The following is a 24,870-nucleotide window of genomic DNA, read 5'->3' as shown; positions in this document are numbered from 1 at the left end:
GCGCGAACGTGAAGCGAACCAATCAGTGGGCACAGATTTGTCAAACTCATAACAGCGCCATAGATGAGGTTGCTGGAGAGGCGTGAACTAGCACAGAGATCGGTGCACAGGAGTTTATTTCCTAAACTGTCACAAAGCAAAGCGCACCCGAACCCCCAGAGCCTCGCGCTATCTGCGTCACTTTGGAGAGGTAGTGCAATCCTCGGCAGTGTTCTGAGACTGCACTAACTGCTCCGGCCAGCACTGGAGACATCCGGAAAATGGGCATTACGGAGAGGAGATCATAAATAAAACCATCGTATATGTGGGCAAACTTTAAAAGAAACAAAGCTTTTTCGTTCGGAAGGTGATTTCTTTTTTACGCAGGAAAAACTCAACGGTTTTCGTCTGCGTTTACCCATAATGACAGCCGAGAGAGAGAAGAAGAGGTATGGCAAACTTAATTTTGGACTTTGTTGTTTGTTTATTCATTCATGCTGTTTACACTTAATTTCAAAGTCTCAATTTACTTTTGAGGTGTTGCGCAAATTACTATAAAAACAAGATGCGCTGTAGTGTAGACTTTATACAAACAAATAGAAACAAATACTTCATAAGTGTATTGATGTGTGCGTTTGTAACAGGTCGATGTTTTTGCCTTTTTATAAAGTATTAACAGTTGTCTCTTTGATTTCGCAATTTCATGTTCAGATTTTGATATTGGCGTTGAGAGTTGACCTGCGTTTTGGCCTGTTTGTAGATTGACTTAAGAATGAATAACAGCATTATTTCAAAAAATTTAGTATGGCAAAAAACTGCAAAATTAATTGAATGCATGTTCGTAAATATGTGGCTTGTATCTTACGCAATGTTTTTTTAGAGTCTTGAAATTAAAAAGCAACCTACCTGTTAAGTCCAGTTACGATAACTGGATTTAAAGTTTAAGATGAATTGTGACATGCACTTTATAACAATACTGTATTTTTTTGCAATATTGTAACTTTTGCAACACAGCAATTTTTTGTTTAATTTTAAGTTATTTATATATTTTTCTGGTCAAAAAGATGAATATTTTGCTGTACTTTTACATTTTTAAATCCCTTTATTTTAAACCTGGGTAGTAAAAACATGCAATAGCATTTTGTAACGAATCCTTTGAAAGTACAATATACTTTCCTTTTGTATTTGTTTTACTGTTGTTGCAACTGCATATGGTATTTCTGTCAGATTGTATCAAACCATTATTTATTTATTGTGCGCTCATCATGCATTCACATTTGTTTCATGGTGTGATGATGTGTGACTTGGTGGTCTGCATGTTTAAGTCAGATCATTTTTGTTGGTAAAATAAACCTACACTGACTCTTTGGTTCTTTTTGGGATATAGAAGAGGGGTCAAACGATCCTCCATGTCTTGTTCTCCATGTGGTTCTTGGTTGCTTGTTAACAGGAACAATATGTTCCAATTGAAACTGAGGTTATAATTAGATCAAGCTTATTTTCTCCATTTGAACCGTGAAAAGTCAGTACAAACAGGCTGTACAAAAATGTTCCTTCCTGGTAACTTCTAATATCGATTTGTTTTATCTTATCTACAAAAGCTGGTTTAAGTCACCCTAGTGTTTAATTAGCATTGTATTTATTTAGTATGATGTCATTTAAATGATTATAGATCATACAAGTGCACTACTTGTCAAATCTTTATTTTTCCCTCTGTTTACTCTCTTTTTCACAGCAGGTATATTTTATACCGCTGGTCCGACACCCTGTGTTCAATTATCATTATCTGGATTATTAGTTGGGGGAGTAAAGGTTGATCATCTCTCTAAGGATGGGAAAATAGGATTATCTGGACTGAATGGGCCCTGTGCAAGTCTGGCTTTTGGCTCTTTGCGAACTCTGTGTTCTAATCTGGTTGTGAAGAGAGATGCAGAGAGAGATAAAGGGAGGAATAGGTTTACTAATCACATGATCTACTGTCTTTCACTAGCCTTTCCTTAGCGTGATGTAGCCTCAGGCAGTAGGTGATAGGTACAGCCGACTCGCTATTGTGGTTGCTAGGCTAGTATGCGTGCTTTAGGAATCGTGTCAGGTATGTTTCAAGCAAATCTTCCTTGAGATCTGTCTGAAATACTGACTATCCCCATGTCAGGTACTTGTTGAGTACCTGATTGACATTTTAATAAAAAACAACATGCCGAGAACAGGTGGGAGTGGCCAAATAGCTGTTGGTCTTATCCCTCAGCGATATTTAGCTTAATGCCATAAAAGAGAAAAAGATTGCAAAAAAGATCTATGCTTGAAGAAGTAGGTAAGACTGTTAACAGAGCACTTTCCTGAAGCTATCTTGACCTGTAGCACTGGTCATTATATAGATCTCGCAGAAGCTCCAGAAGTTGTTTAGCCAGATAATATTAAAGTTCTCTGGGGGTTGTGAGGGTTGAAGTCGGCAGCTGTGTTGGAACAGATCTCAGTAGCCTAGTAAAGGGCAGAGGACACAACTTCCCTTCATTTGACGGATTCAAGCCAAAGGGTTTGTAAGAACGACGTTTCAGCAGAGAGATAAACCTTCACGGTCAGCTCGGATCAAAACAAAACATGTAGGCATCCAATGGATGTTTGGGCAGTTTAGATCTGGTTTAAATTACGGAGAAAATAAGCCGGTTGGAGGTCAGGCATCTGAGATTGACGTGTGTGGTAATTTATTCAAAACTATCTGCGTTCAACAGAATTAGTGTAATCACTATTTTGATTATAATAACAAGTTTTAGAATTTTTTAGTATTTAGTTATGCTCTCACGACATGCAAACTAGCAGCTGATGGACTCAAGTTTGGATTTAAAGGGAAAGTTTACCCCAAAATGAAAATGTTGTCATGAATTACTCAACCTCAAGTTGTTTCAGACCTGTAAACATTTCTTTGTTCTTTTGAACACAAAGAAATATATTTGGGAAAATGCAACTGGGAGCATCATTGACTAGCATTAAAATGCTTGTCAAAGGTGCCACAGATTTGTTTGTTTTCCTACATTTCCTAAATAAATAAATAATTTAGGTGCCCCCGAAATCTTAGTTGCTAACATTGCTCTAAATATCTTTCTTTGTTTCATCCAAAAAATGACATTTATACATGTACGGAACAACTTGATGGTCAGTAATTTATGACAGAATTTTCATCTACTGCACTGTAAATGTATAACTGCATCTACTCATGTATTGCACTATAACTTCAATAACTCATGTACTGCACTGTACCTTTAATAACCGCATCAACTCATCTACTGCACTGTAACTTTAATAACCGCATTAACTCATCTACTGCACTGTACCTTTAATAACCGCATCAACTCATCTACTGCACTGTAACTTTAATAACCGCATCAACTCATCTACTACACTGTAACTTTAATAACCGCATCAACTCATCTACTGCACTGTACCTTTAATAACCGCATCAACTCATCTACTGCACTGTAACTTTAATAACCGCATCAACTCATCTACTGCACTGTAACTTTAATAACCGCATCAACTCATCTACTGCACTGTAACTTTAATAACCGCATCAACTCATCTATTGCACTGTAACTTTAATAGCTAATGTCTGTAACTAATGCACACTCAAATCACTTGCACTATTGTATAGTCTATATTGTTATCTGTTCAAAACCACCTGTACATTAATGTTCACAATATATATCCTTCTGTCTATATTGTTCATAGTACATACCGACTGTCACATTTTCATAGTACATGGCCATTGTATAGTATTTTCCTAATATTGTATTCTGTATTTATTCACACTGTATATCCTGCACTTGCTAATTGCACTTCTGGTTAGACCTAAACTACATTTCGTTACACTGTACTTATATATGTGTAATGACAATAAAGTTGAATCGAATCTAATGAATCTAATCTAATTTTGGGGTGAACAATCCCTTTAAGACACATTTGTCCAAAACCTGATGATCCATGTTATCGCAGAGTGATTTTAGAACGTTCTAAAACACATCCTGTGTGCTTTAGAGGAAGAAATGGAATTTAACCTTTCGTTCAAAAGAGCTAACATTGTCAATTGTACAAATTTGCTTATTTGATTAGTGACCTGGAAATTGTGCAGCATCTTAAATGTTTCTCTTATTCTGTTCATTACATAACATTCATTTGTTTTAATGTGTTTAAACTTCCAGATCTAAATGATTAGATTTAATCCAGATCTAAAATAGATTTTGAGTCCCAGCTTTTTTAATAATTTATTATTTTTTGGTTTTCCCGTCCTTTCTTGTCATGTAATGTCAACAGCGTTCAGCTTTTGTCATTAATAGACCTAATCTGATTGTATGCTCTCTGAGAACAATATGTCTGTTGGTTCAGCCCAAAACCTCAGCCAGACTGCACACATTGAGTGTGAGGGGTTCTGGCAGTAGCCGTCTTTCATTTAGCCCAGAGGAAAAGCCTAAAGTAAATTCAAGATTTACTCCCATGGGATTGACCACTATCAGCCATTTCCTGTGAGAAAAACCCTTACTGTTACAATGACCCTGTTTGGAAAATTGGGGTAGTAGAAGGGCAGAGAGATGGGAATTTACAGGCTGCCAAGTATGCAGTGGTATAATAGAGGGCTGTTTATCACATTCCTGCACCCTCGCTGTGCAGTGTGCACATTTAACAATGACTCCCAAAGCTGGGTCAGCCTGAACCAGGGAGTAGGGAATCCTCACTGGGACACGACTAATGGAAGCTTACACGCGTCATCCTCTCACAGACACTGAGATGTCTGTGTTAATGTGCACAGTGGTATACAAAGCGCTTGTGGTTGTTTCATCTTTCACATTACGTTTGACTTGTTTTTTTTGTGAAGGTGGCACACCGCACGCTGGGGCCATGGAGAGTTCACTTCTCTCTGCCACGGGCCTTAACTTTCTGTCTTCACTCACTAGCAGGCCACAAACCGCAGAATTTCTTCACCTGGCAAGATAGCGTTTCTAAGTGGGTAGATAAATACGGGGAAAAATAATCAAAAGATCTATGCTTTCGTGAACCTTTAACTACGTTTTGTACGAATTTTATTTTTCTAACTGTAGCCTACTGATATGGATAGAACGTACCCTTGCTTTTGAATTTGATCAGCTAGTGTGATATATAACTCAAGATCATATATAAATCAAATTGTGCTTAATAATGTCCATCAATGATCAAACAAGACTTTTATAGACACTGTGACTTGTCTTCAAAGATCATCATTTGTTTCTATTTAACTACTTTCAAGTAGACCTACTGTGGAAAGATACCCAGTTACCCAGATTTTTTGCTTTCACTCATACTGTGGATAGTGTGTGAAAAAAGTATGTCCCGATGTAAATGCTACAATTAAATTATATTTACAATAAATTATCATTAAAATCTGCTCAAACTTGACCGGAGACCTAAAACAGATTGACAAGCCCCTTAACCTTACATATCCAGTGCCCAGTATCAAAGTCCTTTACATGTGGGTTCAACTAATAGCTAAAAATAACAAAGTCAGGGAATTGCATGAATTCAAATACAGGTCTTAAATGCACTGTTTTGAATTTCTTTAAATACAAATGTTGGGTTAGTGTATAACCTCAGGCTCTGTGTCAATTTGATCATATTTCTGTTACAGGCATCCTTCGGAAAGGCGCAAGGAAAAGTCCAGAGATGCTGCCCGCTCCAGGCGCAGTAAAGAGACAGAGGTGTTCTACGAACTAGCCCACCAGCTCCCGTTACCCCACAGCGTCAGCTCACACCTGGATAAAGCCTCCATCATGAGACTAGCCATCAGTGTCCTGCGAACACGCAAACTCTTTAACTCAGGTACACAGCTACAAAAGATGCATATTTGTGATTATTCATCTGTATGTGTGTTTTAAAATCCAAGTTATGAATATTGTAGAACAATTCATTTTTTGCAATTTTAGAATGTCAGTCAGATGCATTTTAGGAGCAATATTTTCCCACAATTTAGGGAAATCATACAGTAAATTAGTAACTTTAATTCAACTAAAGAACATATCAAACAATGTCCTCATGAAAATAAAAGAATGGCAAAACATTTGACAGGGCTTAATGTTAGCCACTAATGGATGGGATAGAAAATATTTCCTAGCTAAAAATAAAAGGAATAGAAGTCGACGGAAAGTGCTTGTAATAATAGGTTACACATATGTGTATGTGTCTGTAAGCTTGGGGCGGGTATAACCACAAGATGTCCTGTTCTGCTCAGTGTACAATAAGAGCTTCAGGAAGACAGACAAAAACACAAAACATTGTTTCCAGACTCCATTCCTGATGCACATACATGTGTGTGTGTGTCTCTGAAAGCGGGGAAAAGGGAGAGAGGAGGGGATGAAACAATGAAAACGGGAAGAGATGGAATCTATTGATGAAAATGTGTGTGGGTGGTGTGGAAGTCGGGTGGGCGTCCACTGACGGAGAGGAACGGGAACGTAGGGAGATGATGAGGTGTGAGGTAATTACGGGCTGCTTGTGGTACTGTTTTCTTTGAATGGTGAATTATGATTTCTGCTCTTTCTTAGCCACAACACTCTCGGTCTTGGCGCCATGCAGGCCTGCTTGTATGATTACTTATACTGTATTGGTTTCTGGTTGTTGTGCATCAAGCTTTGATCAAGAGACAGGACCTCAAATAGGTGAAACCAATTCGAGGTTATGAATCTCGTTTGATCTTAAACTCAGCTCTTGTTTGTGTCTATTTTGACTTTTGACACTTTAATTCACTTGACAAAGCAATAAACCGCTGGACAATAAAATAAGATTTTTTTGGCTCGGCAGAAAACTAGGATTTAGACATCCCAGTTATGTATTTATAGCACACAGGGCAAATAATGCAGGGCGGAGGCGGGATCACTGACACTGACCACCTTCAGGTCGCCCAAACTCACAATGAAGACGCAGGATGACGACGTCTAAATAGGGTCAAAGCCTCAGTGCTTGGGTTCTTGCTGTCAGTAAGCAAGGGAGGAGGCTCTTATCTGCAGGGAAACAGGCCTGAACTTCACAGCATGGAGTCTGGGTGTACTTATTATGTCAAGTTGTTAAGTCTTTTTCAATGGCATTATGTAACTCAAACATCCCCTGAAGCTCAAGTTTTTTTGGGGATGTGACATTTTTGCTTTCTTTGTCATGCTGAATGGTCAACATGACTTAAGTAAAAGGACTTGAGTCTGTTTTTGTTTGTATGTGATGACGTGCATTTGTCCCATGAGAAGGTGTAAACCAAAGGAAACCATTTGTCCATAATTTTGTGGACCGTTTATATATATTTATTGTCAGACAGTACAGTGTAGAGAAATAGGAAATGAAGGAATGAGAGAGAGGGGTATTGACCGACCGTTGCCGACAGTTGACCATATTTGCCAGATTTTTATAACCAAAATTTAAATTTATTTTTGTCTCAGGCTGCACAGTTCAACAAACTCGGTCACAAAATGACACCCATATGGACAGTCTATACTTGAAGTCTCTGGAAGGCTTTGTTGCCGTGGTAACGTCAGATGGGGACATTATATTCCTCTCAGAGAATGTCAGTAAATACATGGGCCTCACACAGGTGAGTTTTATCTGCATCTTTTCAGAATAATTACAGCCCAGAGATACACCAAACAGGTTTTTGTTGTTTTATCATTGGTGATTAAACTTTCTTCTTTACTTCTCCATAAACGCATCAGGTGGAGCTGACAGGTCACAGCATCTTTGACTTCACACACCCTTGCGATCATGAGGAAATCAGAGAAAATCTAAGCGTCAAATGCGGTAAGTGTCCGCTCAAAACTAGTTATGTATAATACATGGTTCCTATCTAGAACCTCCTAGACATCTTTATCTTTTGGTAAGATTTATCTCTGTGTACTTATCACAATCATGATGTTACATTTTGAACATTCTTGAGGTGGTTTCTCTGAAGACAGCTTTTTTTTAGCAACCATCAGCTCAAAGACGGCTGTCTACGCCTATGCTTAGAATCAACATTTTCAGAACAAATAATATGGTCAAACCTGAAACATGAAAACGTTTTTAAACAAAGGTTGTAACCTTCACTGTATTTTTTTCAGGAGTCTTTCTGCTTTTCCACATTATTATTGAACGAAATCGTTTGTAAATATTTTATAATTCTATTTATTATGCCGATGTATCCATTGTAATGAACAATTTCTGTCGCCATCATGTAGTCTGTCTGTGTGAAAATACAAACAGGATAAGAGTGGGGATGCCCCACCCAGACAGCATGTTCCTCCTGTATATTCCTGTCTCTGTTTCTCAGTGTTTCTTTCATCAGCTCTGTCACCTGACATGTTAAAAACGAGAGCTCTTGAGCAAGTGGTGTAATTTTCTTGCTGTTTCCTTGGTCCGCTAGAGATAATCCGTGGGCAATAGTTCAGAGAGCTCGATATATTGTAGTTAAACTGACTGATGCGGTTACACTTTGTACCTTCCCTCCACGACCCACTGACAAAGCAAAGATCAAAGTCTGACTATGGACAGCTAGAAAGAAAGTGTTTATGGTCAACATAAAACTCAAGTCTAGTCAAGTCCTTTTTATTTGTTATGTAAAAATGAAAAATTGCCATGACACCTCTTTATAAACATTTGTAAGTTTGGCAGACTCGTAATGTATTAAGAGAAGACACATATTACAATTAACGTACATTTGCAAAGTTGCATTAAATGTGCAATACTTTTTCAATGCAGTAAATTTGCTGTAAAAAATATAATTCAGTGTGTTTGATGTTTATTAGAGTTTGAAAATTTGAATTACTTTGTAATCTTTTGTACTTTGTACGTCCAAAATGATTGAATTCAATTACATTTAAGCACATGACTTATAAGTTGTTTGATTTGCAGGTCCTGTGTATGGCAAGAAGGGTAAAGAAATGAGCGCAGGAAGAGATTTCTTTATGAGGATGAAGTGTACGGTCACCAACAGAGGTCGCACTGTCAACCTCAAATCAGCCAGCTGGAAGGTACGAAAACATACATAAAAGCTTCATTCATGAACAGCATAAAAATCTAAATACAATCTTTTTATTCTTTCGAAAAAATGCAGTAAAGTAATATACAATGTCGCCGCTCTGTCTGTCAGGTGCTGCATTGCACAGGGCAATTGCAAGTGTGCAACAGCCGCCCACCTCAAGTCCTGTGTGGGTTTTCCGAACCCCCCCTCACATGTGTTACTATGCTTTGTGCACCAATCCCACACCCCTCCACCGTGGACACACCCCTGCACAGCAAGACGTTTATGAGCAGACACAGTATGGACATGAGGTTTATCTACTGCGATGAGAGGCAAGGACATGTTGAAATAAAGTACACGAATATAGTATATGTGTGTGTGCATGTACAGTGGTCCCAAAAAGTATGTGCATACTTAAACCACATTTAAAAAATATGAATTTAATGAACTATGATAACAACACACTATATGCCATCTACAAATAATTGATGCTAAACGTTTTCTCAGGAAACTTTACATTACTCATCAATTGCTTCCAAGTCATTTTTAGCAGATATATGAAGTCAGTTTCCCCACAGAACCACATGAGTTTACACACTTAGATAAACAACCATTAAAGATAAGATATCTTTTAGATATTTGAAATGAGATAAGTAACATATGTGTAATTAATTCCATTAACTTTAGACATACAAGAACCATAGAGCGTCAAATATATGCATTTAAAACCTTATAAATTAGTTTTTATTGCATTGAAAAATGTCATTATTGAAAATGAATTTGAAAATGATTTTATTAACGCAGTCTATTTTTGTTGCAAAGACTTTTTGTGTGAACCATAAGTTACAACACGAACATGGTAATTTCTTGCAATTTATTTGCAAACATCTATATCTTAAAATTAATGCATGAGTTGGTATGTCTTTGTTACAAAGGTCATTATTGGCGACGCTTATCATAATCCTTTTGTGCTACTGCCTGTGTTGTTATCAGTGTTTGTTGCAAGGGAGAGTGATCATGAGCTTTTCTCTTAGATAACTTCAATTTCTTAACAGCTCCTAAGGGGCAGCAATGTATTCCCTCTACATAACTTGCATAACAAGCCAGTTGAGTTCATATGTCTCCTGAGGATATGCGACCAGAGGATCTATGAGTGGCTGGTCACCCATAGGCTCTGCCATATGTACATTAATGCAAGCGGGTCACTGATTCAAATGAATGTGCCCTGAGGGACATGCCAGCAGCTGAGGTCAGATTAGTTTTTATCGTACTTGTGTGCTACAATGCATAGATTCTTATAGATAATTTTCCAATAAGAATTAATTAAACGTCCACGCCTGTAAGGTGGATTCTGTCTCTGCTTTTTTCGGCATTTTAAATTTCCTCATTTGCATCAAAAAGGTCCAGTGAATGAAATTTAGCAGCATCTAGTGGTGAGGTTTCAAATTCCAACCAACGGCTCACTCAACCGCATTCCCCTCCCTTTCGAAGCACTAAGGTGGCTGACACAGGAGAAAAATGTTGTGACGTTTTCGCTTCTTTGCAAAAGGAGATGTATTATTATTAGGCTACTATATTCCATTTCAGTCAATAGATCTTCCAAAAAATACACTTTTTAACAAAATACTTTTATTTAATGGGGTAATTGTGTTAATTCAACACCACAAAAATCAACACAGAAAATATTATTGTAGTCCTATAGAACATGGATTCAGCAAACAGCTTTCAGAGACAGGGTGTTGATGCATTAAAGCTTCTCTCTGTCTTTAAGTTAGCAAGTTGGAAAACATGCATTCAAGATAACTATCGAACAGAGAAAATACAACTCAGAGATTTATAACTTCAATAAACAAGGGCCCTGTTTGTAATCATTTGTTTTCACTAAGCTGAGGACACTGTTTACATTGGCTCCAGCAGCACAAGTTTGCCTGTTAAGAGGATTGATTGTTTTTAACAGATGTAATCAAAAGTCATGAATCACGGTTAATGAAGTCTTGACTTTAGCTACACAATGGCTTAATGCAATCGGGACAAACCTTGGGACAAATCCCACATTGTCCTAAGGAATATGGCAGTCTTGATTTAATAACCTCACCGGACGTTTATATAACACGTACCTCCTGACTGTTTTGTATTTGGGGTCTTTATTCAGTAGTTGAACTTTTTTCTCTTCATATGTATCTGTGTTGCAGAGTAAGCAGTTTGATTGGCTATAGACCAGAGGAACTTCTCGGCCGTTCTGTGTATGAGTTCTGCCATGCTCTGGACTCTGAAAACATGACAAGGTGCCACCAAAATCGTGAGTTCTTGCATTCAGTGAGCACAAATCCAAGAGACAGACACACACACACACACAAAAACATTGAAACAAACATGATTTTGCTTTATCCATTAAAGACCCATAGTTTATCTCATACAAAAAACAAACACACTTGAAAAACGCAGTAGCTCATTGTATGTGCTTCATATTCCCAATCGTAAAGGAACAGTTTACCACAAAAAATTCTGTCTTCATTTACTCACCCTCAAGTTGTTCCAAATCTGTATAAATGTCTTTGTTCTGATGAACACAGAGAAAGATATTTGGAATAATACTTGTATTTTGTATGCAAATATCTTAATATTAATCATTAATAAACATAACTGTAAATATGCCAGAATTAGCCAAAAAGCTATTTTTCATCTGTTGACCCTTGACGGAAAAACAAAACAAAAGCAGAGCATCACATATAGTAACATACACATAAATCATTGTAAAACACATAATAAAAATACGAATGCATGATTTTACATGGAAATTGTATTAAAGTACTAATAAAAATCAAATTATTAAATGATGACAGAATTTTTTTGGGGTAAACTATGCCTTTAATATCTCAATTTGCATCTTGACTCTGTCCTGAAATCACCCACGGCCTGGAACAGACCCTCGCCTCTCATCTCTGTCAATGGATAAACTCAAAACCCTCTAGATCTGAGGCTGTTCCCATGGGCTCTATGATGGATGGAAACAGATGTCCCACTGGGCTCCAGGAATTGTTAGGGATATTTATAAACTCAATGCTTGTTGCATTGCTTTCTTTATTTGCCTAACAGATGCCGTTGACAGCCTATAATGTTTTTCATCAGCTTTTTAAATAATGGCCTCGGAAGTTGATCCTAGTCCTAACTTTACAAATGCCACTTTGAAAAATAAATCTTTACCTTCACTATTTATGAAATAGAATGAAACTTCCCTATTGTGTATTTCTAATGTATCACGCGATACTATTACGCCATACTATTGTGCATAAGTCTTGCTTTTCTGTCCTCAGATGACCCACCGGCTGTACCATACATTAATTAATATAATTAATTCCTGCTTTACAGGTGCAATGCGATTAGTTCTTTCACATGAAAAAATCGACAACTTTATCGTAAAGCACAAAATGATCACACTGTACCAAAAGATGTTGTTTTGAACGTCATTTTTGTATATTCAAAACCGGTTTGGTTGTTTTGCCACATGAGGTATTAAAGTAGTGAGTAGGTCTGAATCCCATTATACATGTCCTCTGTCATCAATAACAGATGCAGAGTTCTCAGATTTGCTCTCAGATTAGAAGGTCCCCTGATTAGCTGTGCATTAGCGGCTAACAAGCCTTTGAAGTAAGCAGCACCTGTGATCTGGTTCCTCTGATGTCTTTTCTGAACTCTGATCCAGATCGGCGCTCTGGTTTGCTTCATTGGGTTCAAACATGTCAAGTTTGATATCTGCAGTATTACCTAATACTGCAGTTAGATCTTTTGATTTGAAATATAGTATGTCAACACTTACTATTTGCTGTACTGCAACTGTGACTGTTTTTCAAGGACAATATTAGGTTTACATAAATTGCTTCCTCTATTTGTGTTTGCATTTACTGTATGTGTGTATGTTAAAGTTGTTAAAGCTTGAACCAATTACCGTTTAAGTCATAAAATGTTATAAAAATTCAGGTTTATGGTTCTTTTCTTGTGTTATGCATGTGTAATTCAGTTTAATAGTTTCAGAATGTGCTGTTTCTTTACCTTTCCCCCATTTTTGCTTTTGTTCTGCAGTTTGTAATAAGGGTCAAGTGGTGAGCGGCCAGTACAGAATGTTAGCCAAGCACGGGGGCTTTGTTTGGGTGGAGACCCAGGCAACCGTCATCTACAACCATCGCAACTCCAAACCACAGTGCATCATCTGCATCAACTACATCCTGAGGTATGCAAACGAAACATTCACATTGCGTTAATGCGTGGATAAACTACTTTGAAGATATACATATCACGAGTGTGTTCCATCCGAGAGTCGAACCCATGATGTTGCGTAACGCTTTTCCAGTTGAGATATAGATTGTTTAGTTGTTATATATTCTTTTGATCTTGTATTTCAGTTCTATTGAAGAGCAATCGTTGATTCTCTCCTTGGATCAAACCGAGTCTCTGTTCAAGCCGTACCACATGCCTAACACAGGAGAACTGTTCAGCCAGGGAGGAGCAGGCTCAGTTTTAGAACCCGAGGCCCTTCCTTTCAGTAAGCTCAAGGCAGACCCTGAGGAGCTAGCCCAGTTAGCACCCATGCCGGGAGACGCCATCATTGCCCTGGACTTTGGTCAGAGCTCCACCTGCCACTTCTTCAACCATTCACACTGCAACTCCTTCACCCTCTTCACCTCCTCAACCCCTGATTACAAGGCCACTCCCATCCTGCATGCATGAACTCTTACTCCTTCCCTTGGTTCTCCTTATTCTACCTCAGAATCACAACTGTTCACAAACACATACGCACTGCCCAGGTCATAAGCTTTGATGTTGCGGCAGACGTTTTGTACTGTAGCTCAGCGGCAATAACATGGGTACCTCATATGTGACATAATGGATTTAATCTCTCTATTCTAAAGCAAATTAGCATTTTATGGCTTTGCTTTGGCTTTGGCATTTTTCCAAGTTATTTTTAGATGTGTTTTTTAAGAATAAAGTAAAAAGTTATTTCTGTATTACCTCTGTTTTCTAGTGTGTTAATACTGCAACACATTGCTGAAACGTTTACTGATGGCATTATGCGGTGTTTGTGTGTTTAACCGCAACAGGGCTATAATGGGTTTACTATTTACTATACTATTTCTCTTTTCATCACAATGCATGCCTTCATCTAAAACCACTGCATGGGATGGAAATCAATGCACTCACCAATGCTTTCGGTGGTTCAACAATTGTTTTCAGGGATGTCTAAGGTTGTTTTTTATGTAAAAACATAAAAAACACCTTTTATGTAATCCTATTATGTTTATGTAACCCTCACTCAAGAACGACACCCACTCTGATCTGAGTGAGAACTTAACTAAACTGTTGTGTTTTTTAAGGTGTGTCTAATTGTTCGTTGTATTTTGATCTTCTTTGGTTCTTTATGTAGTAATACTAATTCAGTTGTTTTGAATTATGACGTAAGAGACGTTGTTTGACCGTATTGTAAATTGTTCATTTGCAGAGAGTCCACAGTTTGAAGAGTCGGCGTTCTTCCCCGAGTCTACCAAGATACCTGTGGTCAGCCAGTCGTGGGTTGAGGACATGCCCCCTGAAAGCAGTCCTGATGGTAGCCTGTCTAAAATGTCCTCTGCCTTCCCTGTGCTCCAGGTGCCTCTTCAAGGCAAGGCCAAGTCCTGTACCACGCCCTGCTTGAGTCGATGCAACAGCAGTTGCTCCACAGTATGTTCCTCCCCTGTATCATTCTCTTCCTTTGTATCTTTGATACTTTTTATATTTATCAACAACATGAATTACTGCAATTGATTGGATTGTTCCTTAAAATCTGTGACATGGTTTGAATGGGAAGGGTTAAACAATAAGGTCTTGCTGATGTCATCCCAGACCTAAGGTCATTGCACAGGCAGCGCTGGTTTTTGTATTTGGAAAAACATAACGAAAGTAATGTTTTTAGTAGTACTAGATAGAGTACATGTATATAGAAATTAAATTATCGTTTTTGATTTCATGTTGACTTTATGTGATCATAAGATATTTAACTGATTTACTGTAATGTGTTGTGATGTTAACTGTGTGCAGCCTAACAGTCCAATAGATTACTACGGCAAGGAACTGAAGGTGGAGCTGACAGAGAAGTTATTTGGCCCTGAAAATGTGGCAACAAATCCCACAGACACCCAGGTCAGTGTGATATAAACCTTACAACCATTGAATGTGAAATTGCTTTAGTTATAAATTCGGCCTGATATTTATATTTCCTATACTAAAATTAAAACCAGGCTTACATTCTTTTTGTGTCTAGTTGGACTTGAGCGATCTGGACCTGGAAACTCTCGCTCCCTACATTCCCATGGATGGTGAAGACTTTGAGCTTCACCCAATCTGTCAGGATGAGCCGGTGCCTGACACAGATCCAGACTGTAGCACAGCCGTCCAGCACAGTTTTAGCAGAGTAGCTGAACTCTTTCAGCCCTTGGGCTCATTCCCTTCTGACAACAAGAGCAGTTATAACACATGGCCAGACACAGTTCATGTGCAACATTATCAAACTACACCCAACATCCAACTCCCCTCTGAGAAAGGCAGGCGGGTTCTTCAGTGGCCTCCCGACCCTCCCTCACAGTATGAACATACAGAGATTAGACGCATGGATGAACACAGCACAGAAGACCCAGGTCAAACGTGTAATTTCTCTGCTGGCCTGCCAGAGCAAAGGTAATTTGAGTTCCCTTATGTAAACAGTTTATTTTGAAATTTGTGAATCAGGAACCATTAAGTAGATTTGCATTTTCAGAAGGAAACAGCAGTGATTGTAAGGCTGTTAAAGAGCTTTTAGGTATGCTTAGGTTTAGGGATTTGGTTCTGCGTAAATCAAAGTCTAATGACAATCATCTTGTTTGTTGCAGCTGTGTTCAAGTAATGATGCAACACCATCTTTGCATTGTGAATAAGCTGCTTACTGTATTCCTTTGTACAATAAACAGCAACAATTCCCCACAACAATGTTGAATTAAGCTTTTCACTTAAAATGTAAACATCAGTGTTTAATAGTGTCACAGGTCTACAATATTTGTATTTTTTTGGAAGGAAAACAAAAACTTTCCGACACTCACAAATGACCATAACTACAGTAAATAACTGTTCTGAAATATAGCTATTTAATACCCAGGGTTATGTGTTTTAGAACAATTCAGGTATTTTATGAATGAGCCTGGGCATTGTTACAAGGATCATTATAATTTAATTCTAGGATTTGACAAATGCTGATTTATTTTAAGGTATTTTGAGAACTTTGGCCCTGTACAGAAAGACATGAGTCTGGGGCAGGTTGCCCTCATCAACAGCTTTAAACGGAAGAGACAGTCTGAGTTTGGTTCCTCATGCTCCTTCTCTGATATCTCGAAGGTAAAATGCCATTGCATACTGTATCATTCATCATCACATTGTACTGCTTCAAAAATACAAAGTTAAAGTATGTCTGTATTCAGCAGGAGATGAGCCTGTATTCCGCTCACAATGAGCCTGTAGGTGGTAAGAGGATGAAGACCGTTGACAGCTGTGCCTTCTCTTTCAGGAAGTCTCTCAGCACGAGTGTGCTCACAGGTACTAATATCAACTTCTCAAATGTTGATCTTCCATAGTTGTGTAATAGTTCTGGACTCAAATTCATGCTCTCTTACGCTTGTTACCTTATGACAGATAAACTTCCACCATACATGCAAAGAGTTGTGGCTCCTGGCAGCTTCATACACTCTCAAGAAGGGAGCTCAGAAGATCTCAAACAGCATTTTACAGATATGTTCTGCCTTCCCAATAACAGGCAGTATCACATGCTGCCTTCACCAAGACAAAGCGGTCAGTTTATAGCCTGCACATCACAGGATGTTTGTGTTTTTCAGTGTCACAAATGCAGCAGTAATGTTCTTTAGGCATTTTATCTAATATTATTACTGAGTTATTGCTCTTGTGTTTTTGACAGGGATGATAAGTCAGCTACTGGGCCCATCTTTCAACACATATTGCCTTCCGGAGCTCACGCGATATGACTGTGAGGTAAACGTGCCTCTACATGGGAACCTGCATTTGCTTCAGGGCTGTGACCTTCTGAGAGCCCTGGACCAGACAACGTAGAGCTTCTGTAGCAATCCATCCAGTCTCTGCTTGTTCCTTTAATCTTTTTCAATATGTCTCTGTGCTGTTATATTTTATGCATGTATTATCATGCTTTGTATATTTTCCTCTAAGACGTGTTATATTTTAATATATTTAAAAATATATATTGTTATATGTATCATATGTGTTCAGACAAACCACATTCAATACGGTCATGATTCTTCACTAGCCGTTCTTAACAGTTGTGGACAGATTTGTGCAAATTTACTATATCAAATAACTACAATACATTTACAAAAATATAAACAGTACAGTAGTTTCCTTTTTAATTTATTTATGTAGCTTTGAATTATTCATGGAACAGAAATACAATGTTTAAGTGTTTTGCCAAGGCTGTGGCCTCAAAAATTGCCTTGAACTTGTGCCAGCAAAAAAGGTTGCATTAATCTGCGTAGCTCATCTGTTTTATGATGTTGAACATTAATATATAACCCATGTTTTCTCTGCTTTTAATCTAAACTTTCCACTACATTCTCCTTTAACATAATTGCTATGACAGGGATGCTTTATTGAGTCTATAGGTTCTCTGCGATCAAAAGCACTTTATTTTATAGATCCAAATGGAACTTCAATTCCTTTAGTAGACTAAAAGGGGAAAGGAACAGGGGTCTGGTCTATTGTTATCTCATATCTCAGCAATCCCGCCTAACCTGTTCTTTAAAATATTTCTTATTCTCAGACTTAATAACAGAACTTTAACTGTAAACGCGTATGTATTTTTTGTCATACAAACATATCTATTGTGTCTGTAGTCAGAGTTTATTGCTCTGATGTCTGTTACACATAACAAATGTTTGTATTTGGTGTTCAGAAGTGCCTTGGTACTTGTCTACCTAGCAGTAGACAGAGATGAATCTATAGCTTTCTTCTATACATGCCTAATATACATGGCAAGTTAAGTTTGTTATATTTTGTAGTATATTTTGTGATGTGTATCACCTTCTTGTGATACTCTGGGGTTTATTTGTGTCAAAAACAAAAGCTATAGAGCTAATTTCAGTTTTATTTTTGAGAGAGTCTGTAATTGTTTTCAGGATAGTGTCTTAAATTAACAACGATTGGTATCTTATTGGTATCATGGTTTCATTTTTTCTTGGTATAAACTTTGCACCAGTAAAACAAAAGTTGTTTTTCAAAATAATTCTACTTTTAAATCATTCTCAGATTTTTTCTTCCATGATTCTGTCACTGTTACAAGGGTAATTATTTTTGCTTTTGTAATTTTGACAGGTAACTGGAAGCTACAGTTTTTTTTATTTTTTTAAAGTGTAACTGAAGCCCTCATGCTGATATATTATTTAAGAAATAACTGTTCAATTTCCAACCACTGCAGTTCATATAGACTTTTACTAGCTGACAGCACGCACAAACACACAAACGTACACATTACTGCATGCAGGGCAACATTATTGGGTTAGTGGCTCGATGTCTATACATCCAGCACTGACTGTGTATAAAGAAACACATTTTTGCATAGAAATTTAGCATTACTCCCTTCAAATGTGACGACATTTGCAAGGAAGTATAAAGCTTAATGCAGATAATGTTACCCCCAAACATATTCTTCTTTTTGGCTTTAAAATGACCACAAATCAATCTGTTTGTATCACTGAAATTTGAGTAATATTTACAACAATCATGACCCAGAGAGAGGTGCAATATGTTATTTTAGGTCAAAAGCCTTAAAGACAAGCGCTACAGTTTGTTGAGATTGTGAGATTGAGGTTGTTTCTTCATTTGATTCACATTAAAAGCCTTTTTCGTCTAATGTCTTATACAAGTATAGATGTGATTTGTGTATGGGTTGTTCCTCTGTATGCCTTGTATAAGATTGTTACAGTGATTATTAAAGCATTAATCATATGAATACATTGGTCTTTATCGCTGCATTAAGGCTATTAATGCCAGAAATAATCAGAGTTTATGAGCATTCAAGCAACCCAAAAGAAATGGCCGGATATATACAGATTTAGTTTGTTTTGTTTATTTAATTACAATAATTGGAACATTCCGATCCTGTCCTCTGTGTCCCGGAAGACCATGATACTGTTGACCACAAACAAATACATAGTGCCAAAGCACACAAATGACCATATAAGGAATAAATATTTAAACACTAAACATGCAAACACAATTTGTGGTAAAGAGAAAGCAAAGAGCATCAATATAATATAATATACGCATGCAGTAGTTGGCTGTTTTATATGGATTTGGGACACGAAGGGTTACTTAAGGAAGAGATTTAAATGTCCTCTTGTATACATGCAAATGGCCTCAGGAAGATACTCTACTTGAAAAGCTACAGCCATAAAAAATATCCTGTTCTAACAATAGCTATTTTTACAATAGTTTGTACAATAATGGAAAATTATTATATATTTTTACTATCATTTCGGGTGTGAGGAGTTGGTTAAATGCTGCTTGTAGATTCAAGCAGGCTGACACTAAGCTTTTAGCTCTGCTGCACACACGTCATTCTGTTTTGAATTCAAAACATTGTGTTGATTTGTAAACAAGAAAGAGAAGAGAATATTACATAATTTAACATAAACCAGCTATGCTCCACCCACAAAAATAGGAGTTATTGTTTTTAGCATACAAAACTTTGCATTCATTTGTATTTTAGCAGAGGAACAAATAAAGAATGTAGAAAATACTGTCATCATTTTGGAGCCAAGAAAGTAATTGCATCTACACTGTTACGTTGTCACAGAGGAAGTTTCTGCAGTGTGATTTAGATCAATGTTGTGATTTTGTTATATTGTATTATAGTAGTTGTTCTAGCATGACAGTAGATGTTTCATCATTTAAACCAGGTCATACTTATGTAATCTGTCAGTAACTTGAGGTCAAACTAATATACTAGGCAATGTTCCATGCTTCCCAGAAATATCTTTCTATTCATTAATCATAATAATCTGAGCAAATCCAACAAAATCTCTGAATGCACAAGATTTAACCACTAGGTTTACAGATCTGTTAAGAGTTGCATACATGTTAAATTGACAAATAAACCGCATCGTGTGTGCAATAGCGTGACAGCAAAAATGAAAGGGATAGCTCACCCAAAAATGAACCTCAAGTTGTTCCAAACCTGTAAACATTTCTTTGTTCTGTTAAACAAAAAAAAAGATATCTAGCAACTGATATTTCTGAAGTACCAATACTACCATAGCAGGAAAATAAATTGTATCTTTATTTTTTGTTCTGTTGAACACAAAATTTGATGTTTTTAATTTAGCAAAGCAAACAGTTCTGGGGCATTCAAGAAATCTGCAAGCATTATGATTCAATAACTAAATGTTTTATAAAGTAGAAGAAATTAAGATTACAGTAGGGTAGGACACAATGTACAGTGTTAATTGTGTTACTATTGCATAGAAAAAATATTTTTCACAAAGGTCAATGTGCTCATTGGCCTTATGCTTTTATTGGCCTTGTCTTGCAAAAGACAGATTTTTAATATATGTTTACTGCTGTAGTTTGACAGCTTAGCATTTCCTTTTTTCATTGAAAAACAATTTTGCTGTAAGTATTTGATTATTGTACAATACACTGCAGATTTGTGAGTTAGTAACAAACAGTATTGGCTGTGTAAGTAATTTTGGGGTTGCAAGAGGTTTAAAGTGTCTGTGGTTGGGCACGATTCTCAGACGGATTTTGACTTTTGACTTGACCGAATGATGACCTTGTGAACTGCAGCAGTGAACCAGTTCAAACCAAGTTCAAACACATGTATTCCATTTCTTGAACTAGAGGAACGAGACAATGTAAATGTGTTATCCAACTGCATAGCAAACATTGCATTTTATCATTATCTGATGGTAAGGCGGTGAAGGGCTCCAGATCAATGAGTCTGAGTTTAGGCAGCGCGTCAACCCGGCAGATGGAAAGAGCTTTACGCAAAAACTCAAACCACAATAACCACCATTTCCGGCAGCAAGGCACACGACTGGAGCTTTCTCGTGGGAACTTGTTTGACACTTTAGATCTTTGCTTTCTCACATGCGTATGTAAGATGTGTGTGCATTAGTTACTATGCTGTGAAACATTTAGGCCCATCAGCGGTGCATTGCTATAAAATGTCACAAACGTTACAGTTATTGTGAATTTAATTAAAATAATTTCCTGTCAGTAAAATAAGATCATATAGCATGATTTGAGATGGTGTGACTTCAGTCATCATTAATTTTTTGACATCAGGACTCCATCTAGTGGCAAAAAAAGCAAAACACAAGAGCAGTATTTACGGGTTCAGTTCCACTAGTTAGGGCTGGATTGTTTACACTTGTCTTACCGGTAGATGGCGCTAGTGGTGGAGACATTTTACACCCTAAAACAGTGGTTCCCCTTTTTAGGATTTTTTCAAGCCAAGTACCCCTTGACCAGACCGCAACATTTTGCATTAAAATACAGTGAAATGAGAGTCAGACAGTTATTATATCTGATGCCCCCAAGCAGGTTTATTGCTTATAAACATTTCTGTATGTAGCTTTACGCAACTATTTAAATCTCTTCAGTATTAAGCATAACAGTTGAAGGTAAATCAGAGTTTTTCTGTCAGGAAAAGTTCATTTTGATCATAATAAAATAAAAAAATACATTTAACCGCAACCTCTTCTAACTTACATTATTTTGCGCCCAGACACTGCTCCTGATCTTATAAATTGAAATGCGTTTTACATTTATGAATTATTTTTTATGCATATTTGTGTAGTCCTACTTTCACATTACAATACTTTTATCATAATTTATTAATTTATTGATTTATTCCTAAATTTCAGTTTCTCTCACGTACCCCCCTGCAGTACCCCCTGGGGCTACGCGTACCCCCATTTGGGAACCACTGCCCTAAGGCAAAGCTTTAAATTTTGTGATCTGACCCAAATGTTTCCACCACGTTGAATTTACGTTGACAATAACTAATAACTAACCACACATCCTTATGGTTGTTTAGTTTTTGTTGTAATTATATTTTGGCATACTACAAAATATTTAGTATTCATGTAGCCTATATGTACTTGCATAATAAACTCACATCTGCAGTAATGTGGTAAATCACAAACAAACCAATACTGCGGCTGCTGAAAAAATAGGTCACTATTGTGAAAGAAACTAAAGTGCTGTTGAAGACATTGGCCAAGAGATGTCAGTATTGCATTATTTATGTAAGGCAAGGAATGGTTTTACAAACATGCCAGACAACAAAACATATTGCAGGCTGTTGGAAAAAAAGATCCACCCTTTAATCGACCCTTTGCTATGTAAAGGGAGTGTGTGTTTTTCCTGTCACCTTGAAGGCCCCTCAGTTCAAAAGACCAAGTCAGATCAGTCTGAAAATACTGAAGAATAGATTGATTCATTATTTAAACTTTTTTGTATCGAATATCTTAAACATATATTTTTGTAATGTATGACACTTATTATGTTATATGTATATGGGCTCGGGGTGGGGCTTTACAGATTAGAAACTCTATTTTTTTTTAATTGCAAGCTATACAATGCAATAGGGGGTTGCACATTCCTTCTAATGTAAAGAGGAAACCATTCTTGGAACAACAGGACATTTTAATTTACAACCACTCCCAGCCCCCATCGCACCCTCCTTCCCCTTAATCCAATCACACAGTGGGTGTTGTCTCTCTGTGAGCCAATAACAGCCAAGTGCTTGGCCTTTGAAACATGACCATGATAAATTATTGCATGTCAGTAGTGTGTGTGAAGAGGAAACATGTGAGGGGGAGAAACAGACGCGAGTGTTGACAGAGAACCAGCAAAACAGGGATCAGGGAATTATAACATCAACATATTACTGATAAAAATTAGGAAAGATTTATCCACGGCGACATATATAAAAATGCATGGATTGAAAAGAGTCTATACTGAAGTTGTCACCCATTGGCTATAAATTGATTTAACTGCTGATCAACATGTCGTGCAAATCCATATATCAAAAATACAATGTTCTCGGATTCATTTTGTCACATATGTTTATATTAAACATATGATGGCATTAAGAAGCGCTGCCTTTAAATGTTTAAGTACATCTGTTTCACGTATAGTACATACATCAAAATCAAGCGTGTCTTCACATTACTACAGATACTATGTAATTTAACATCTAGTTCTTTTCCTTATCTTTACAACTTATTATTCATCAGACACTGACTGTGAATGAGATTGTTAACTGAAAATTGCGAAACGTTTGCTGCCTCTTTGAAAAACGGTTTTATCTTTCTCTCTTAACCAACCTGCCTCTGTTGTCTTATAAGACACTTCAGAAGTAAGAAAACAATGACCTTCTTGTTTTGTTAGAGAACGTACTAATTTTTTTCCTGATAAAGATTAAATCAGCTACCCATCGATCCCTCTATCATCACTATGGCAATCATAGAGTCTCATAGACCGACCCTGGATACATGGACATAGCCAAAAAGCATAAAAATGGCCATTTACAGCTGTACTGCAAGCATTGTGTTTGCAAAATGACACACATTTGCAGTTTCCTTGTGTTTATGTGGAGGTTGGAGCATCAATTATGTCTTACTGTTGTGTCATGTGTCATTGAAGAACAAAACAAAGAAGTGACACAGACCATCATTTACTCACACACCATTTACAAACTCTCTAAAACAGCTGACAATCAAATAATCTTATGTGGAGGTTAGAACAGTAAAAAAAACATGTTTTTGCAGGTCGGTACGGATGACACAAGTTACGCACAGAGACACACTCTCTCTGATGACATGTTTTTAGCAAATACAGGCTCTGAAACTTGTAGTTAATATTTGCTTGTTTTCTTAACCAGACTTGGTGCCATTTGTACCAGGGTCCATGGGGATCATTCCTAATCTTATCTTCTGTGCAGAGTCCATTTGGGCAATGTAACCTCAGCATAAAGGTTACGCTGCAGTGTACTCAGCAAAAGACTGCCCCCATATTGTATGCATTGTAATGGTACAGAGAGAACTCAAAAGCATATGGTGATGGATTTTTAAAGTGCTATAATGTAGATAACATGTTCTTACGTAGTGAAAGCACAGACAAATAAACAGCTAGTTAGGAGGTCTTGGAGCAGTTTTGGTTTTAAATGATTCCTTGAAAATGTTGGTCTTAAAATGGGGGTAAATAGGAGAGGGACCTAAAATTAAAGAAAGTCTATTTGATGGTACCTGGGACAGAAAACAATGACCTTCTTATTTTACATTTTACAAGAACGTATTACATTTTTTCTGATAAACATTAAATCCCAAATCAACTAGCTCTGGAGTGTTTTGGTTTTAAAAACCATATTAACAATATCATAGTAGTAATTCAACAATGTTTGGTGTGCTTTGGTAAAAAAAGTTTTTGAACATCAATATTATTACTTTATTGGCATAAAATAAATGATATATGAAACTAATCATAGCAAAATTATTAATTTTGATCAATATAATTTTTAAATGACCTTGTGTTCACCTTTACATTTTTGCATACGACAGATGCTTTCTATCCAAAGCGACTTACATTGCATCGTTTTATACTTTTGTTTCTGACTATGTTGAATCCCCTGGGAACGAACCCATGACCTTGGCATTGCTACCACCATGCTCTAATCACGGAGCCACAGGAGAGCTGTGTTACACTGTTGCAGTGCTGTGTTTCGTAGTACTGCAGTATCCTACATTTAAAGAAAAAACAAAAGAAAGAAAGAAAGAGATAAAGAAAGAAAGAAAGAAAGAAACAAC

The 24,870-nt window shown here is 37.1% G+C and overlaps 1 protein-coding gene across 3 annotated transcripts; it reads left to right on the top strand.

Annotated features, from left to right (window-relative positions):
- The first annotated feature begins 77 nt into the window (after window positions 1-77).
- Window positions 78-19,007, top strand: epas1a (endothelial PAS domain protein 1a). Of its 3 annotated transcripts, none has more exons than XM_056771220.1 (16): window positions 78-428; window positions 5,630-5,820; window positions 7,425-7,576; window positions 7,695-7,779; window positions 8,869-8,987; window positions 9,107-9,309; window positions 11,170-11,276; window positions 13,058-13,205; window positions 13,378-13,517; window positions 14,472-14,689; window positions 15,047-15,148; window positions 15,270-15,682; window positions 16,246-16,372; window positions 16,456-16,570; window positions 16,667-16,822; window positions 16,947-19,007. In XM_056771220.1, exons 1-16 carry the CDS (start codon window positions 403-405, stop codon window positions 17,096-17,098), a joined length of 2,454 nt encoding a protein of 817 aa, XP_056627198.1. In that variant the 5' UTR covers window positions 78-402; the 3' UTR covers window positions 17,099-19,007. The 3 variants fall into 3 exon arrangements, with proteins under 3 accessions (XP_056627198.1, XP_056627196.1, XP_056627197.1); XM_056771218.1 differs by having other exon boundaries at window positions 13,378-13,595; XM_056771219.1 differs by having other exon boundaries at window positions 79-428; window positions 13,378-13,595; window positions 16,459-16,570.
- The last annotated feature ends 5,863 nt before the right edge of the window (window positions 19,008-24,870 follow it).

This window comes from Triplophysa dalaica, chromosome 17, assembly GCF_015846415.1.
Source record: "Triplophysa dalaica isolate WHDGS20190420 chromosome 17, ASM1584641v1, whole genome shotgun sequence".
Taxonomy (NCBI): Eukaryota; Metazoa; Chordata; class Actinopteri; order Cypriniformes; family Nemacheilidae; genus Triplophysa; species Triplophysa dalaica.
The sequence above is the reverse complement of the archived record's forward strand: the minus strand, read 5'-3'. Positions and strand labels throughout refer to the sequence as shown.